General features: G+C 41.6%; 1 protein-coding gene across 1 annotated transcript in view; it reads right to left on the bottom strand.

Moving 5' to 3' along the window:
- Window positions 1-10,984: 10,984 nt before the first annotated feature.
- The window catches only part of ADH7 (alcohol dehydrogenase 7 (class IV), mu or sigma polypeptide), an 18,903-nt gene continuing 10,727 nt past the window's right edge, over window positions 10,985-19,160 (bottom strand). Inside the window, exons 6-9 of the mRNA XM_023763911.1 lie at window positions 18,021-18,281; window positions 16,455-16,590; window positions 13,777-13,915; window positions 10,985-11,694 (exon numbers count right to left, since the gene is read on the bottom strand). Coding sequence (XP_023619679.1) covers window positions 11,670-11,694; window positions 13,777-13,915; window positions 16,455-16,590; window positions 18,021-18,281 — 561 coding nt within the window. The 3' untranslated portion in view covers window positions 10,985-11,669. The remainder of the gene's footprint in view (window positions 11,695-13,776; window positions 13,916-16,454; window positions 16,591-18,020; window positions 18,282-19,160) is intronic.

Below are 19,160 nucleotides of genomic sequence, written 5' to 3'. Positions count from 1 at the left end.
AATGGCAATAATTCCTTCTTTTTTACCGCAGCATAGTATTCTATTGTGTAGATGTACCACAGTTTTCTAATCCACTCATCTGCTGATGGACACTTAGGCTGTTTCCAAATCTTAGCTATGGTGAATTGTGCTGCTACGAACATGGGAGTGCATATATCCTTTCTGATTGGTGTTTCTGGCTTCTTGGGATATATTCCTAGAAGTGGAATCACTGGGTCAAATGGGAGTTCCATTTTTAGTTTTTTGAGGAAACTCCATACTGTTTTCCACAGTGGCTGCACAGTCTGCATTCCCACCAGCAGTGCAGAAGGGTTCCTTTTTCTCCACATCCTCTCCAACACTTGTTGTTTGTTGATTTGTTGATGATAGCCATTCTGGCAGGTGTGAGATGATACCGCATTGTCATTTTGATTTGCATCTCTCATATAATTAGTGACATTATTACTTCCCATGAAAAACAGAAGTTATTACTATCAATATCTAATATTCATGGAGTCCCTAATTTGTTAGGTAATTTGCATACATTGTCTCATTGAATTCAGTCCTTGTAATTAATATGTAAGTATCATTGAAGTATTTAATCAATTTGCCCCATAGTAAAAGTAGCGCTATCCAATATACTAGAAAGTCTTGAAGAAAGAGTTGGCAATCAAATTGTTGTCAATCATATTACTTAATAATTTATAGTTACTTGAAATTGAGGATTTCTGGTTCTGAATTCTATTGGCATGGTGTAGTAGACAGAATTCATAGGTAACTTGTAAGATTTCCACCCCTGGGGTACACACCTTATATGATCCCCTACACTTAAGTGTGGCTAGAACCTTTGAATATGATGGGCTAGTCACTCCCTTGTTTAGTTTATGTTAGGTTATATTATATGGCAAATGGTAATGGGTTAGTCACTCCCTTGACTATGTTATATAAGACTGGAGGGAGATTGGAAGTCAGGAAATTAAAAGCTTGAGAGGCTATGGAGTGAGCCATGCTGAGATTGTTTTTGACCTACAACCAGCCAGAGAACATGAGCCTTAGTCCTTCAACCACAAGAAACTGAACTTAGCCAACAACATGACCTGAGAAGAAGACCCCAAGCACCCGGGTTGCATGGATCAACCCTCACCCCATTGACCTGATGTTGAAGAAATACTGAGATACCCACATACACACACCAGGAGGTAGTCACTCTATCTCCCCACTGTTATACAGGAACATCAAAGTCATAGCACCCAAGACCTCAAAGGACAATAGAAGTTGTCCTTCAGCAGACAGAGTGTGTGCGTACCTCCTGCTTGCCACTGTGTTCTCAGAGGGTATTGCCTCCCCAACCACACCCCAAGAAACTTTTCCTTGCTTAAACAAACTCATATCCAGCCAGGAAAAGGAGGCCAGCTCTATTGTTGCATGAAATCCACACACAAAAACCCAAAAAGGCCCAATTCAGATTTCTGTCATAGCCCTTTTTGCAGTGTGGTCAACTGCTGAAGCCAAAAAGAACCTGAGGCACCTACACCCAGGTGCAATGAGCAGGTGCTGCTCTCCCACCGTGACCAAGACAAAGGCGCCTCTTCGGCTCTCCTGAGACCAGTGTCATGTCCACTGACACCACTGCAGCCACTCTGGAACTCTCCTCTCACTGCTCCTACAATTCAGCATGACTCCTGTTCTGCACAAGGTTTTCTTAAATCCCACATCCTGCCCAGCCCACACTCAGCCTCAGGGAAGGCCCTTCTTCCAAAGGCTCTCTGGCAGCAGGCTTTGTTCCTCACTTGGGGAATGCTTGTTAAAACTGAACAACGTGTGTCCTGGGGATTTCTATCATATTTCTGAACTTTGAATACATGGAAGCTGAGCTACTTATACACAGATTAACCACTACAAGTTGATGATTAGTGATGAAAATGCTAATGTTCTTGTTTCTCCCTAAAACTGTGGATGCAAAGTTCAACAGAGGACCCAGCCAATACTAGATTTGAAACAGACTGCAAACTTAATATGTTATTTCATGCTAAGCCTATAATAGTTGCAGAACTCTGATAAGTGAATGTGGTTTTTACATCTATCTTCCCAGGATCTGAAAAGTGTCTTACATAAAAGAGTGATCTTGAAGCAGATAGCCGAAGTGTTGCCATAAACACATAAAACTCCAACCTTTGCTTTTAATGAGCAAAGTTTTTTATTCCCATCTCTCAGAGAAAAAACTGCATGAAATGAGAAGACAGATCCAGCTCCATAACCAGTGGTGGGGAGATTTGAGAAGCTGAGTATCCAGATGTTTAGAGACCTACGTGTTTTCAGAGATTAGTGGGAACTGTGGTAGATAAAATGGATCTCTTCTCCCAGGACAAGACACAGATCTTCTCCTTTGAAGCAGTGCGTTATTCTATAGATCTGAAAAAATAAATTTATATGTGAATACATAACACATTCATATAAAAGGAGACCTGGTTGGTGGTCACAGTCTATTATAAATTTCATGTTGCCTTTAACTCTGCTCTAGAATATCAGTTTATCAAATTTCAAGACTTGCTCCATTGATTCTTGATCTTAGAGGTCCTGAATGAAGCTTTGTGATGTGAGTCACAGGGACAAAGACATAGTGGGGTATTAAACAAGTATGTGTGTTTTTCTTGATACGATTGCAGAGGTGAGCTAAATGGTCAAATTACTTTTCCTTTTGGTTGGGCTGTATATAAATTCTGTTTGGTAACCACAGTATTTTATGCTGCCATCTGGTCCTGGCTGGTTTGGCTCAGTGGATACAGTGCCAGCCTGCGGACCGGAGGGTCCCGGGTTCGATTCTGGTCAAGGGCACATGCCTGGGTTGCATTCTTGATCACCCGTGTGGGGCGTGCAGGAAGCAGCCAATCAATGATTCTCATCATTGACGTTTCCATCTTTTTCTCCCTCCCCCTTCCTCTCTGAAATCAATCAAAAAAAATTTAAAAAAAAGCTGGGTGACAATGTGTGGTTTTGATTAATAATAATTGATTTAAAATTATATTTGGTAAACAAATTTTCTCAAAACCTAAAGTCCATGATGAGGTTGTAATAATGAATGGGGAATTGGTAAAGAAACACAGGTAATAGAGAAGAGACTTATGGCCAACCAGTCTTTGATTGATGAATAATTTTACCAGGAATTCTCAATCACTTTTAGATTACTCTAGTTTGTCTCTAAATACAAATTAGCACCTTCTTTATCCATTCATCTATTGATGGACATTTAGATTACTTCCATAGCTTGGTTATCCTATATAATAAGAGAGGGACATGCTAATTAGCCTGGGTATGCTAATTAGTCATGGCCAGTATGCAAATTGACCATCACTCCAACACAATAATAAGAGAGTGATATGCTAATTAGCCCTGATATGCTAATTAGCCACGGCTGGTATGCAAATTGACCACCACTCCAACACACAAAGATGGCCACGCCCATGTGGTCAAAGATGGCCACCACAAGATGGCCTGCAGGGGAGGGCAGTTAGGGGGCGGGGGACCAGGCCTGCAGGGGAGGGCAGTTGGAGGCGACCCAGATGGCAGGGGAGGGCAGTTAGGGGTAACCAGGCTGGCAGGGGAGGGCAGTTAGGATAAATCAGCCAGCAGGGGAGCAGTTAGGCATCAATCAGGCTGGCAGGGCTGTGGTTAGAGGGAGATCAGGCCAACAGGGGAGGGCAGTTGGGGGCGACTTGGCCTGCAGGGGAGGACAGTTAGGGGCAATCAGGCTGGCAGGGGAGCAGTTAGCCATTGATCAGGCTGGCAGGGGAGTGGTTAGGGGCAATCAGGCAGGCAGGCGAACGTTTGGGAGCCAGCAGTTCTGGATTGTGATCGGGCCTAAATGGGCAGTCAGACATCCCTTGAGGGGTCCCAGATTGGAGAGCGTGCAGGCTTGGCTAAAGGACATACACACACACACACACACACACACACACACACACACACACCCATGCATGAATTTCATGCACCGGGCCTCTAGTTGTAAATAATGCTACGAAGAACATAGGCATGCATGTATCTTGAACGACCCAGGGTTACAGGAAATTACATATAGGAATTCACAAAGATGGAGTCTACCCTTGAAGAATGTGACTTCCACTACCTGTGTCAATTGAAAAAAAAAATGTGTGTGTAAGTGGACCTGTATATTCACACCCAAGTTGTTCAAGGGTCAACTGTGCTTCAAAGGGAATCACTTGTTTACAAATACAGAGAGCCAGGCAAAAAGCACTGTGCTAGGTACTGGGGAGAAAACTTGGAATGAGGCAGGTCCTGTGCTTGTGATACTCTGCCTGCCCTCAGACCCAGTCTCTGCCCTGCTCTTGCCCTTTGGGGCTGATCCCCCAGCAAACACTTGGCCTCCCCGGCTTCTGGATTCTGACTGGGGGGAGTCAATGAGTCACCAGCAGAAGGTCAGAGGGCAGCAGGAGAGAGAGGTCAGGGTGTTTCTCCCCGTCTTCCTCATTGCCTGCCCTGACGTAGCAGTCACTGTTTCTTCTGCCCGTGGCCACGGCTCCTGTCAGGCAGCCCCTCTGCTATGGCTCCAGCTTCTGCTACATTCTGGTAACTCTCTCTTGCCCTAGACCTTGAGACTTAGGGGCAATCACAGTTTCCCACTGCAGTGAGACCTCAGATACTTTGTCACTGAGTGTTGGAGTGACTAACTGCTGACACCTCTGAAAAGCCCTTAATTAAACTTTCCTCAACTAAACTCTCGTTTGATGAAGTCTATTGTTCTCTGCTAGGATCCTGCCTCATGTAGGTCCTGCCCTCATTTTGTTCACCAGGCAAGTCAAGAAGCTGTGAGCACTCGGGGTGAGATGAACTGTGATGAAAATCCTAGGTTCTGGCCTACTGGGTTAGAAGTTCACCAACATAAGGAACAATGGGAAGAATATAAAGTGGAAGTTATAACAGTTATAACAACCACCAAAGCAAACACTTAGGGGTCACTGAACTAAACCATTCTTTCGGCCTACATTTATTTATTTAGAACTATTACAGGTAAAGACTGGTGTAGGGGAATTGGAGAATTTAACATGGGAGAATGAGATCAATTCAGTGGGATTGAAAACTAATAAAAGTAAATTAAGAATTAGCAGGAGTCACTGTAGGGTTGTAAATACTCTCCAATAATCCCTCAGTCCATGAAGTGGGTTGTCAGCTGGAGGCTGATTTACATACTGAGTAACAGAGCATTTCCTCTACATTTTCTCTCCTTCCTAAAGCAGTTCTGGGCCGAGCAGGACAAAAGTGGGGGGATGCGCCCTGAGTAGGGTGCACAGCTGGCTCCGCACTGCAGGGTTAGGTGTCTCCCTCAAGCACAAAAATGTCAGTGATGGCTTCATTTTCCTCAACTTTACTGGGAAGGGAAACAAACAAGGCAGCAGGAAAAGTGCCCCAAGGCGCATGCTGCAGGGAGCAGGTATTACTGACTCTCCTGCTGCCTTCACTATGAACAGGCTCATGATGCTTTGGCCTAGCTAGATACTGCCACCTGCTGCCCTTTCTAAGTCCTGAAGAGGAACCCAGTCCTCCTGGATCAAGAGCCTTTCATTTATGCTTTTACTTCAGAAACACTATTGAACATCTACTCTTGGCAGCCTCTCTGCCAGCAGCTGGAGATAGAGGACCTGACTCATGTAGGAACAATCACGTATGCAGAATACTACAGTGTAACCTGCCCCACACAATGGCAGCATGATGCCAGGGTACTGAGAGAGCAGAGGGCACTGAGGTCAGACGAGTAGTCTTCTGGGGAGTAAGACTAAAGTAAATCCTAATGGATAGGTAGGAATTTGCTAATATAAGGGGGATTGCTGGGAGAGGAATAGCAAGAGAGAAAGCAAGAAAGAAAATGAGACCCGAACATGGTGGGTGCAGGGGGAAGGCAAGCAATGTTTGATGGGAGGTCAGCTGGCCCATCACAAGGGGCTTTTGATTGATGGTCATATCCTGGAGACAAAGTGGAGCCCTTAAATGATTTTTTAACTTGAATGACATGATCAGATTTGCCCCATGATGCCTCAGCTGGGGACTGTGGAAGAGCTCATTCAGAGGGAAACAGGACAAGAGCAGGGTACATGGAACTTCCAAAGTTCTGAAGGAGGGTAATAGGATAGAAAAACTTCTTAAGTACTGCGAATTTTCCAAAGAATAGGGAAAATTAAGTTAGACACACAGACTATTTTTTGGTGTGTAATGAATAAACTTAAAACTCAGTAAATCTAAATAGAAGAATATAATGATCTCCAAAGTGTTACGAAGCTTGTCTCCAATGAACGTTGAAGTACTTAAGTTCATGGTATTTAGATCCTGAATCCTGTCTGGGTTTTCAGGGCAAACAAGCAGTGAAAGACAAATCCCCTCTTCTTAAGGAAAAGGGGACAATAAGAAAGATTCCTGCTCTGATGGAAAGGAGGAGGCCGCAGCAACAAGCCTGACCCCTGAGCACAGAGTGCACCTGTGCTTGGCAGGAATCCATCCTTTCAGGGGGGGCCCATGTCTCTCACTCCCACATGAGCAGGGGCCCAGGCAGAGCTGGTCCACAGAGCACAGGGCATGCCCTGTCCACCCTACACACCCTGTCCATGCTGGCATCGTGAGGTGTCCGGCTCTGAGGCCTGAGGTGAGAGAATGGGATACCAGGAAGTTGGTGCTGCTTTCTACTTTGCTCTCAAAGGGCTTTTCTGCATTTTAAATAATAGAAATAGAGAGTGCTGAATTTGAACATTCTTGTGGATGGGCTTTAGGGATTTGGGTGAGTCATTTCAAAGCCATTCTACAATAGGCAGGGACATGTGCTAGATGGTTTTTGCAGAATTTGGGCAGAAGATGTGGGAACAGACCAGGGGAGAACATGCTAGCAGGGAAGAGGGAGAGGGAATTGACCGATTCATATTTAGGAGGAAAAATCTACAGGCCTTGATGATTCGTTAGATATGGAGACTGGTGCAGGGGAAGGAATCCAGCATGATGCTCAGCTTTCCAGTTTGAGTGGATGGTGGGGCCACAAACTAAAATGGAGAACCCAGGAGGCAGACCAGCTCTGGAGGCAATGAAGGGTTCAGTTTGGTCATGTTAGTGTGAGTCACCTATGGAGCATCCAGGTGACTATTTCCAGGAGTTGGGGAGTTAATCCACATGGGTAAGATCAAAATGCTAACCTATTCTTAGGGCAAAGTAGTGGGGCATGGACTCTGGGATATTTCCATTGTGTAAATTTTGAAAAGGAGAAAAATATTTTTGGATAAAGGTAGAGAAACCTCATATTAGTGGTTTCCTAAGTGAGTTGGGGAGACATCATGCAATGATTAGGTGTTTTCCTTTTAGGGACTCCAACTATTTCTATAAGCATTGCCTCAGGTACAGAAACCAAAGGAACATGCCGGACCTCCTCTATGAAAATCAGTCTGGTAGCCAAAGGCTAATTGAGCCTTTGAAACAAACCTTCAGTTTTAGAACACATATCCATTTCTCCATTTTACCCTTTCTAAAATTAGAGGAAATAATTTGGACAAAATGAGACATTTCCCATGGTTTAATCACTTAGTAAAGCAACTGAAGAAAAGAGGTGAGACTTAACACATCTTTAAAAAGATAAACTTGAGGTTATGGGGAAATTGGGTTTTAAAAAATACCATGCTTTAATGATAGTTTTGTAATGTTTCTGATGGACAATTGACCAAAATAGATTAGAATTCTGCAATACCAAGCATCCTAGAAGCAGGTGGGGATGAAATAGGGCCTCCTAATAGTGCTAGAGCTGAAGTGCTAGAACCCCTCTCTTCCTCTGAGATAATCCTTGATCAAGCTGACTGACATGAGGGTTTCTCTTGATTTCAGCCAAGCATTTCCTTGGAACCCAGTGGCTTCCTGGCAAGAGCATATTTCTATGTTTCTCATTTGCCAGAATGAAAACTCTAGCAAGGGTCTCCTATTTTGCAAAAATAAATTATAAGTGCTTTGGCACTTTTTATTCCTAGGGAGATTCTCCTCAGTCTTCTTTTCCAAAGTAAAGAGAAATCAAGTTTACAAACATCTCAAGATGGTCCATTTTAATTAGAACCTTTGAAAGTTAGAGCTAGATGGGACCTCAGGAAACAGATACTGAGAGTTTTAAACACATGCCTTTCAAGTCAGGCCACCACATCATGCTTTGAATAAAGTTGTAATCTACAACTAGAGATCAATATTTGCACTTCATGGGTGTTTTTCTGTGGGAAACTTTGTTTACCAAGAGCTTTATTGAATGAATAGTACTACATTTGAGGCATGTCAGATAGTTATGTAATCATATGATTCTTTGCCAAAACTTGCCTTGAAATTTACAAAATGCTAGCTAAGTGAGAACACCGTTTTTTCCAAATGTGCAATTGCAAATTCAAGTAAACAGTATTTTTAATTAAATTATTGACTAGAATTTTAAGAAGTGTAATTCATTCACAGAAGAGAAAAACAAATAAAATTTGTAATGAAATGTTGAACTAGCAGGAAGAGCAGTCCCCAAGAACATGTCTTGTACCTCAGTCATTTCTTTGGCTAACGTGATGATGTATCGTGTGAGGGATACAACCAGGAATATACAATTCTCTTAATTCAATCAGTAAGTCAGCCAAGAATGCTTATATCCTGTCCATTGGACACACAATGTTCTACTTGGTACTGTTTTTAAGAGAGAACTTGGAGCAGTGTCCCTATCTTCTGAAACGTCACGTGTTGAATGGGTTGAACTCTCTGGGAAGCATCGGTCACTTCTCTGTAGCCTGTGGGATGACTGACAACGTCAGAGAGAAGCGAAAAGAACCATGGAACCTAGGCTGGTTGCCTGGGGTAATGGGATTTTCACTTTCTTCCGTGAAGGAAATCTAACTCTATGAGGAACAAAACGATGGATAAGTATATGTGCTCAAAGGAGGTAAATACTATAAACTAGTTTATGAGGCCGCAGTTAGCTAGTTGTTACCGAGGAGTACGCAGAATCCTAGTAAAGAGGAGTGAGAAACAAGAAAGGAAATGCTGGTGGAAGGAACTTCTGCAGACTGGAGCTGAGGTCACAGGGAAGAAGCCTTCCTGGGAAAGCTCTACAGTGTTTTTCCTCCTCTGGGTGGCAATCATCTCATATCGGTCTTGGTGATAACTAAAGCATGTTCTTTTCTGGACGAGTGTCTGAACACGCTGACCATTGAGAAAAATAAACATACAAAAATGTCCATAAGAAATTAGCACTCTTCGGTTTCATGAAACTAAACAATTGTATTAGCATTTTGAGGCAAATATGCTGGCCTTTTTACAATTCCCAGTAGGAGATGGACAGCTTTTCCAAATTACTGGCCTTTGGGCGTGTGGTTCCTTCAACTGGGAGGATCTTGCCCCTCTCTTCACGGGTCTGCTCCAGCTCATCCTTCCAACGTGAGCTTGAATTGACCTCCGCATGGCCTTCCAAGGCACCTTGGAGAAAGATGAAACTCCTTCCCTTTCTTCTTTCTTCTCTAACAATATTAGGACCTTGGGCCTTTCCCCATATAACACATCACACATTTAAGTGATATATATTTGTTTATTTACTTTCTTATAAATGGCTCTCTTACAACACGATGTGCTGCACTAAGGCAGAGACCATGTCAGTTTGATTCACTGTGAGCTACGTGTTTACCTAACTCAGAGCCTGGTACAAGGTGGAAGCAGGGAGAAAATGCTGAATAAATGCTCATTTAAGAGATTAAATTCTAGATTATTTTTAAACAAGAAGGTGAGCATTTCATTTAACATTCCTCTGGCTATTTCTTCTTTATTTATCCTTTGATTTAACATCCAAGAGCCCAGTTTGACATTGCTTCATGGTTTCATTGACTAAGAATGAAAGATCAATTTCCTGATCTTTCCTTAGAATCAGTGTTTGCAGATGATTTGAAAAACTGTTTGTAGGCAGGTTTCCCTGGAAAGATGGTTGAAGTTCTTTTTGTTCACTATTTGGCCACAACAAGCTCAGAAGTGAGAAATGATTCCATGAAGTTTCACAATAAATATTAAATATGTAAAACTGTGACATGTGTAATATTTATAAAAATAGGATTTATAGGAAGTGGAATAAAGTGGAATTCATTTCAAAAACAGGGATCTCAGAATATTAATGTTAATTCATTCTTCGATTTCTTTCTTTTGATGTAACTATATTTATATATACGTTTAAATATCCTATTTTTTTAATTTGAGATAAGAGACGCAAACATTAATTAATTCTACATATATTTGTAGTTAATAATATTTTTTTGTGGGGCAGTTTTTCTCTCATTAATTAGATTGTAGGGTCTGAACTATACATACTGCTAATGGATAAGAGAAATGTCTCTCAATGATTCTTAGGTGGAGATTTTACATATATAATTTATTAATATATGTATGATATGTAGTATATATTTATAAATTGTGACTATTTATAAGTGCTTTGAGATTGCCATAGCTAAACTTAGCTGCTATTGAAGGTACTTTACAAAGGAATTCTATATACTTTCAGGTATTTGAGCTCTTCAAAAAATAAACCTAGAGTAAGCTTACATTAACAAACTGGTAAAGGAAAAATAACTTTTACTCATTGTGTTCAAGCCACTTTTCATTGGGAAATATTTATTATGCAAAATGGCTCATAATTACCTGGACATTTTACAATCAACCAAGGCAGGTCTGCCCATGCTATCTTATACTCTTATATCAAGATCCCCAATTTCTGTTATATCTACCTTTTTCTTATAAACTATTCATGAGTTTTCAATTGCTTTAATACTTTATCTATAGCCAATGAGAGTTAAATAATTAATGAAACTGTCCTCTTCAAACAAAATATATTGCCACAAAAGATTTTGTAAAATACTTAAATTTTAGGAATTTTTAATGTCATATATAGATAGAATTGCCAGTGTAGTTGTACCAAACTGAAAATATTTTTTTGTTAAAAGGGGTCATTGCTAAGTGAACAGACATTAAAGGACTTGTAATTCCATTTTATTGAATCAAACATTAAAATATATATTACAATTTGATTCTATCAGCTTTTTGATATTTAAGTCGCATTATGAAAGGTATGTATTCTGAAATACTTATATAGGCTGGCAAATAGTTTCATGTGTACTCATAGTATGATTTCTCAGATTCACCTAGTTATATAATGATGATTCATAAAGTTAATCATTAAAGAACTTCCCTAGTTCTTTCCTAATCTAATCAACTTGTGCCACGCAAAGAATTGACTTTAAAACCAAATTCAAATTAATTCATAACAATTTTTTAAATTTAAATTGCAATAAAAAAGGAATGTTTATAATATGTTAAAAAAATCCACAAAATGAGTATTAATTTAGGAAATACATATGTCATCTTTCCATGCTAAATCTGCTCTAAGTGGTGGCACTTGGTTAAAACCTGTATTCCAACTTAAAAATGCAAGCATGTTTTTTCAAAATATATCATTCAGCCTTGGAAAATGTAAATTTTAAATGTTAATATTGTTGACCCAAGCCCCCTGCTAATTCCCAGGTGCCAATCAGACTTTAAATATGTATTTCATAAGGATTGTGTGTCTTCACCAAGTCCTCAGCTGCTTGTCCACGACTCACAGAGGGGAGAGTAGAAGGGAAGCCAGGTCTCCATCACACAGCACAGACTCCTGCCACTTACAACGTCAGGACAGTTCGGATGCTGAAATGTAAAATGACCATCTTTAGTGATTTGTGCCCATACCTTCCAAACAAGAACAGTTTAAGAAATTACCCTTCCTATCTGTTATAGGAAACTTAGGTAAATTCTGTTGTTGGAAATCCTTCCAGGCTTGAGGTCCAGACCAGTGAATTTTCCTTCTCCTGTGTCTCTGATAAGCACATCTGCAGCAGGCTGACAGGGAAAGGGACTTTCTGGCTGAAGAGAAGGCATGAAGAAGCCTATGAAAGGTGATGCGTGGTGCTTAAACTACTGGACGCCTGGAGACTGTGGCAGTAGGTGAGACCTTCTCCCTCACTTTATCCCCACAGCCTGGCCCTGAGGGTAGAGCAGGTGCTAAGTCCTTACTGTGGAATGACCACATACATTAGTAAATGAATAGCAAAGGCTTTCAAAACCATGCAAAGGAATTGCCGTTTTGGGCAACTTGAGTTTTAGCAGCGTAGTGAGGGTCTGACCACTATGGGAAAATACAGGAAGGCAGGAGACCTGTTTCCACGCTACTGTGTTAACACGCCCAGGGGAGAGATGGCTGGACTGAACTAGGTAATGCTCTGGACATGAGAGGGAGGAGAGCTGGAGGAGACCCTGGGGTTGCATCGCTGGGGCTCAGCATCTGTTTGCATGTGGTGGACAACAGTGAGGAAGTCAAAGGTGATGCTCCGCTAGTCTGTAAAAGCAGAAAGGGGGCACTGCTTGCTGAGGTAAGAGGTACTGGTGGAAGAATTATCTGGGGTGAAGTTAATGCAAGTGGGACCCAAGTGCTGCCACGCAGGAAGTAGATGGAAATGAAGAGCTTGGGTTTAGAAAGCTCAACTTGTGATATTGGAAGCAAAATTCCTGAGAGCAGAATTTATGTTTCAAACTGGACATATTAAGCTACTTGTTTTGCTTTAACTGAGTGAAGGTTGTTCTGACCGTTTAGCCCATTGTTTCCTTGCTTAAAAGCAGTTTGAATGTATGTTCATAATACAATGACCTGGTGGTCTAGACCAGATGTAGAGACACCAGACAACATTGGAAACACACTCAAGGGGAAACTTAAGTGAGAATTTGGATCTCAGGTTAACGTACAGTTAGTTTCTTTTGCTAATGAAACCCAAGTCCTTGGAACACAGTGGATGTTCAATAAGTATGTAGAGACCCAGTGAGTGAAATGTCATTTCATCTAGTAGACAGGTTCCCTGATGGCTGTTCCAAGCATCCATGAGCAGACATTGTAGTGACGTTTGTGTGAATTTTTCCTATTCTACCTCTAACCTTGCCCAGCCCTCAGAAGTAACAACAATAGTGACAAGAACACGCATGTTTGGCCCTGGCCGGGTGTCTCGGTTGGTTGGAGAGTTTTCCTGTACACCACAAGGTTGTGGGTTTGATCTCCAGGTTGGGGCATGTTCAGGAGGCAGCTGATCAATGATTCTCTCTCATCATTGATGTTTCTATCTCTCTCCCTCTCCCTTCCTCTCTGAAATCAATAAAAATGTTTTTAAAAATCTATGAAAACATATCCTTGGGTGAGGATTAAAAGGAACACCCACGTGTGCCTAGAGCCTGCCAGCTCTGTGGGAGGAATCCGGGGCGTGATGAAAAGAGCACAGGCTTTGCATTGAGCTTGCATCCTGGTGCTGCCCCTACAAGGTCTGGCAAGTTATTTGCCACAACCTTAGTTTGTTCAACTGAAGATTGTTATCATATCTCACCTGCAAGTATCTGAAGAAAGCACATTTGAAAAAGCACTTTGAAAAGTGTAAAGCAAGAAAATGTAGCATTTTTTGAACAAGCTAGCATCTTTATGATGAAATAAAGATAGCCAAGATGAAACCAATCCGGTATAGAAAAACCAAAGCCCAGAGGATTTTAAAAAATTTAATGCAGGACAATGATGTACAAAGTCTACAAAAAAGTAATCAGCCATATCATTTCTTACTAGCTTAAAAAATCAGAAATAAAATATGAAAGAAACTGGTATATTTATAAATATTGAATTTTTAAGGTAGCCTGTGGAGTGGAGATGAGATCACCATAAATCAAAACAAAACAAAACAAACAAACAAAAACAAGTACCTTTTCCCTGAATAGAGCAGTTCGAATCCTTCTTGGATTTTTTTAAAAGGTAAAACATGGGTTATCAACTGGTCCAGGTCAAATTTCTTTGCCAGGAAATCATTCACTATTTTTGGAACATCATCTCTGCTTTTCCAACCTGTAAATAAGCACACATTTTCTCTTTAGACTTTACTAAATAATATTTATATTTTATTATATTTGTATCTTGTCTCTTCTGCATTTTTACCTTTTCCCATATTGAAGTATTCTCAACTGCACACCAATAAGCTATTCTCCCAAAGGCCAACCCCTCTCCCCCCCATAAAAACCTTCCATGACCCCACATCTCCTTCTAGCTGCCCCATATCTCTGTTCCTTTAATAGAATTTTTTTTTACTTTACAGAAAAATGCATCTCTAGTTCATTGTTTCCAGTTCCACTGCCTGTCCTGTCACTATCTCTTGAGCCCACTCAGCTCTCTGCTGTTCAGCTCTTGTCGAGGTCACCCTGACACACACAATGTTCAATGCGAGGAAAGCTTATTCTCTTTCCACAGCATCATCTGGGGCACAACCATGAGAGGCTGCTTTGTATAAAGGCAGTTCTTTAGAGCTGGCTTCTTAGGGGAAATAAGACATGAACTGACGAACAAACACTAAGAGATATTGACTTTGACCATTTGTGCGAAGTGGTGAGATTACACAGGAATATTAGAAGTAAAATTCAATTATTCAGTGAATATCTATTGGGTATACCCTAGTGCCAGGCACCAGGCGGGAATATAGCAAAGCAAAACATATGAGGTCCCTGCTCCCAAGAAGCATGGGAAGCCTCTCATTTTACTGCCGAGAGACTGACCATAAACAGGCAAATGCAGAGGACGTCATCCAGTGACAGCAGGAGGAGAAAGACAGAGTAAGGGGCCATAGGCAGTGCTAGAGGGACAGACAAGGTGGGCACAGGAGGGACTGCTATTTCATGAAGCTCAGGGAAGGCCTGCCTGTTAGTAACATTCATCCAAAAACATGAGGGCAATGAGCTGGGCAGGAATCTAGGGAAGGAGTATTTCAGGGAGAAGGCAGAGTAAGTGCAAAGGCGTTGAGGAGTGTTGGCAAGTGGGAACAGTGAGGAGGCCAGTGGCTGGAGCAGAGTGAGAACAGAATAGTAGCAGCTGGGGACGGGGGACCAGATCACGGGGCACCTTCTGGCCATTGCATGTTTGGGGATTTTATTCTGAGTGAGAAAAGAAGCCATTAGAGCAGCTTCTTTAGTAAACTAATTACTAAAATTCTGTGGCACCCCAAAACAGACATTCTATTTTTTCCCAATCTGACAAAAAAAAGCATAATTTTGATCAATTTACAAAAAAATAATAGTAATTAATCTACTCCTTTTGCTCCAAAGTGACTTTTTGAAAAAAAAAATCAGGTGCTTATAGTTGTTTGTAAGCATTCCTGGTACCAAGAATTAACCAATTGGATGCAATCTTATGTGACATAACCAGTAAGATGCAACTTTATTATATAGTCACAGTGTGGTTGCTCTATGGGAATGTTCTATATAGAGGACAAGGGTCAGGGCAGGGAGACCATTTAACAATGCTGAGAGTTGCTGATGGTGGCCTGGACAAGTGATGTTGAGAAATGGTCAGGCCCTGGGTATACTTTGAAGATAGAGCCAACAGGATTTGCTGAAATATTCATTGCATGAAAGAAAGAGCGTAATGCAAGGTTTGGGGCCTGATCAACAGGAATGATGGAGCCATCTTTTACTGAGATGGGAAGGCGGTAGGAGGAGTAGGTTGGGGGTTAGGGCAGAGGTGGTGGCATCAGGAGTGGTTTGGGGTAGGTTAAGTTTGCATGTCTATCAAATATCAAAGTAGATATGTCAGGTAGGCAATTGTAGCTCACTTGAGGGTCTAGGCTGAAGATATAAAGTTAAAGCCATGATACCAGAGGGGATTACCTTGGAAGGACATGGAAATAAGGAAAGGATCTGAGGACAGACACCAAAGTTGGAGATCTGAGGATGTGGAGGCTCCAGCAAATATTCCTGGAAGGAGTGACTACTGAGGTAGGAGGAGAAGAAACAGAATAAGAACAACAAACAAAATAATATCTAGGAGCCAAGTGAAGAGAGATTTTGAGGAAAAGGGAAACATCAGCTGTATAAAATCCTGCTGATAGTTCATATACAACCAGGAGTGAGAATTTATCATTGTCTATGTCAGTCATTTTGGTGTGAATCTCAATTGTCCCAATAAAATGAAATAATCCATATTTGTTTGTTTGTTTTGGCTTTGGGTTCAGAAGTTTTTTGCTGATGCAATTGTGGATTGAACAAATTCTATTTTTTATACATGTTCTTGCATATATTGAGAATAATGGATATAATCAGCACTTCCTATCCGATAAAGCATTCCCATAGAAAGATCACTGGTGCCTCTCATTGAGACCTTTGAGGAACTTGATTTGAAAATGTTACTATTAAAAATGTGCCCAAGAATATTAGCCTTAAATCAGGTGAGAAGTGGGCCTTGTTTTGTATCATTGTGGTCACAGTCTCATGTTAGGTCACTTCATACCCATACTTGGAACAAAGACCTTTAAGGGAGATCTGATGAGAGAATAGGCTTCTCTCACTTATCAAAGGAACAGAATTCAAGTCCTCTGAGCCAGAGGCTCCACTATCCTTACCTCCAAAAATGCATCCCTTCCACGTGCGTCCAGTGAAGAGCAGCATTGGGTCATAGGTGAGCATCTTGGCTGATGGAGGAGCACCTACCACCACGCTGGTCCCATAGTTCATGTGGCAGGATGCGAGGGCATCAATCTAAGTTTAAAATGAAGAAGGCTATTTGTTTCTTATGTTTCACAGTATCTTATGGGCTCATAAGTGCCCTACATACTCTCACAGTTCTAGTAGATGGAACTTGGGAACAGCCACAGTTCAAGTTCCCAAGTCATGACGCTAAATTAGGCCCACATGCCTTTTGTTTTTTGTTTGTGCTTAAAAATTCTCAACATAACTCTAGTCTTAATTCAGTCTTTCATACATTTGCCCTCTAAGGCAGAAAGCAGAAATTACTGTGACTGATGTTCATGGCATTTTCAGTGGGAAGTTCCTGTGTTATTTTCAGACCAATATCACCATTTCAGATAAGCCTTGGAAAATCATTTGAACTAAACTAAATCAAATTAACTATACTAAGTCAATTAACTTATTTTTTAAATTTAGTGTCAAAGTAAATAAAATACTAAAATGTGAGATAAAGAAGTTTTTGTGGGTTTTTTTGTGGCATCTCTGAAATTAATTCCACATTTTCTGGTCATTCACCGATCGGGTTTTTCATTAATAGCTTTTTGAATAGTTACTAGATTATAGCAATGGATGTTGGCATTTTTCAGAGATCAGTGTTGATAAAGGTACCATCTGAAAATCAACAGGCCCTAACAGTATGTCCAATAGTCCATGTTGCCTCTGTAAACATACAATTTAAAATGATATTTGTTACTATGGGATAATTCTAAGTGCCCTAGGAAAAGAATGTGATAACAATGGTAAATTAAAGACTAATTATTCATAAATTACCAAAATATTAAAGTGAATTAAATGTACTACTCAATCATGAGCAAGATTGGCTTTGTCTTACATTTCTGAATCTCCTCAGCCTGCCCAAGCTGGGGCTTCATTAGCCAGGAGCTTGGCACCTGTTTCTACATGGAGGGCTTGTGCTGCGGGCTGCCACAATGGAGCCATGTTTGAGAAAGTTGAAGGCTCCTATTTTAAGAAAATTTAGATCGGAGAAAACTAATCTCAGGTGTAAAGAGTGAGAGTTGGATACATCCTGGATTTGGAGGAAGAGACTGCCAAATTTGGAAAAGTCCATTTCCTCCCTGGATCTCCTCATCTCTCCTCAGGGAGTCACTTTGTGCTATTTGGCTTGCTAAAGTATAAGCAATGGGCTTGCTTTTGCCAATAAATTTACATATGCAAACAAGGAAGAGAAGACAGAAATTTGTTTAGATAATTGACTACCTTGCACTCCCATTACATGAGAGTGGTGTGGTGTGATACTTAACTTTAGTCACGCAGACCTGCTCATAAGCTTTTGACTTTTAAGCAAGGTTGTTTCACATCACCAGCTTTTGCCTAATACGTACTTCAATAGTTGTTTGTTAATAAAGCCATAGAAAATGACTTTTACCTTTTATGATCAAATAGCTTACATGTTGTGTGGTTCCCCTAATCTTGGCTCTTACCATTGTGTCAAGACGCCCAATAACTTCAAAACTGTAACCCACAGTGTTGCCTGTCATTTCTGACAGCACTTCACTGATGGGCTTGGTAGAGTCCTTGGGGCTGATGCAGTCGGTGGCTCCTACAGCCTTTGCCTTCTCAAATTTGTCTTTGTTGAGGTCAATTCCAATGATCCTGGATGCACCAGCCGACTTACAGCCCATGATGACTGAAAGGCCAACTCCTCCCAGGCCAAAGACAGCACAAGTAGAACCAGGGGTGACCTGTGGAGAGAAAAGTTCATGCAAGTGTTAGAGGTGGGATAAAACAATTTAAATCTGTAAAGTATTTGCAATATTAGGAACACAAAATTCAGAGGCTGTTAGGATTGGATTACTTATTCTGTTTGTAATGCCACAAAGAGGACTAGAAACAGAAGATCTGAGAACAGAAAAGGAACAAAAACAGTATTTGCCAAGTAAATAAAAATCTACACTAATAAAAGACAAAGATGCTAATTGACCATAACTTCGCTATGCCCAAGCCATGCCCACCAGCCAATCAGAGCAACTATATGCAAATTAACCCAACCAAGATGGTGGCTGGCAGCCACGGAGCTGGAGCAAGCAGGAGGCTTGGTTGCCCCGGCGATGGAGGAAGCCAAGCTTCATGCCTGCTCTGGCTGGCTGTGGCCTCCACAAAAGGCAACAAAGTTTTAATTATAGAAGCTAAATAAATCCCAATACCTGCTTCCAGCCAGCCTCCACTGGGAGCTTGGGTGACTGAGGGCTGTGGCCAGCCTGCAAACAGCAATCAGCCCCTCACTCAGGGTGGCCACACCATCCTGGGATGAGGGTCCCTGCTGGGGAGCTTGGCCAGCCTGCAAACAGCCATCAGCGCCTCACCCAGGCTGGCCAGGAACCCCAGCAGGGACCCCTACCCTGAAGGGACTGTGGCCACCCTGCAAACAGCCATCAGCTCCTCACCCAGACTGGCCAGCTACCCCAGCAGATCCCTCCACCCTGAAGATTGTTGGCCAGCCTGAAAACGGCCCTCAGAACCTCATATAGTCTGGGCAGGTACCTCATGCAAGACCCTTACCTTGAAGAGGAAGTGGTAGCCTGCAAACAGATATAAGACCCTCACCTCCGAGGACCAGACAG

Source organism: Myotis lucifugus, unplaced genomic scaffold (assembly GCF_000147115.1).
Source record: "Myotis lucifugus unplaced genomic scaffold, Myoluc2.0 scaffold_308, whole genome shotgun sequence".
Classification (NCBI taxonomy): Eukaryota; Metazoa; Chordata; class Mammalia; order Chiroptera; family Vespertilionidae; genus Myotis; species Myotis lucifugus.
Note: the sequence above shows the minus strand (reverse complement) of the source record. Positions and strands in the feature narration are given on the sequence as shown.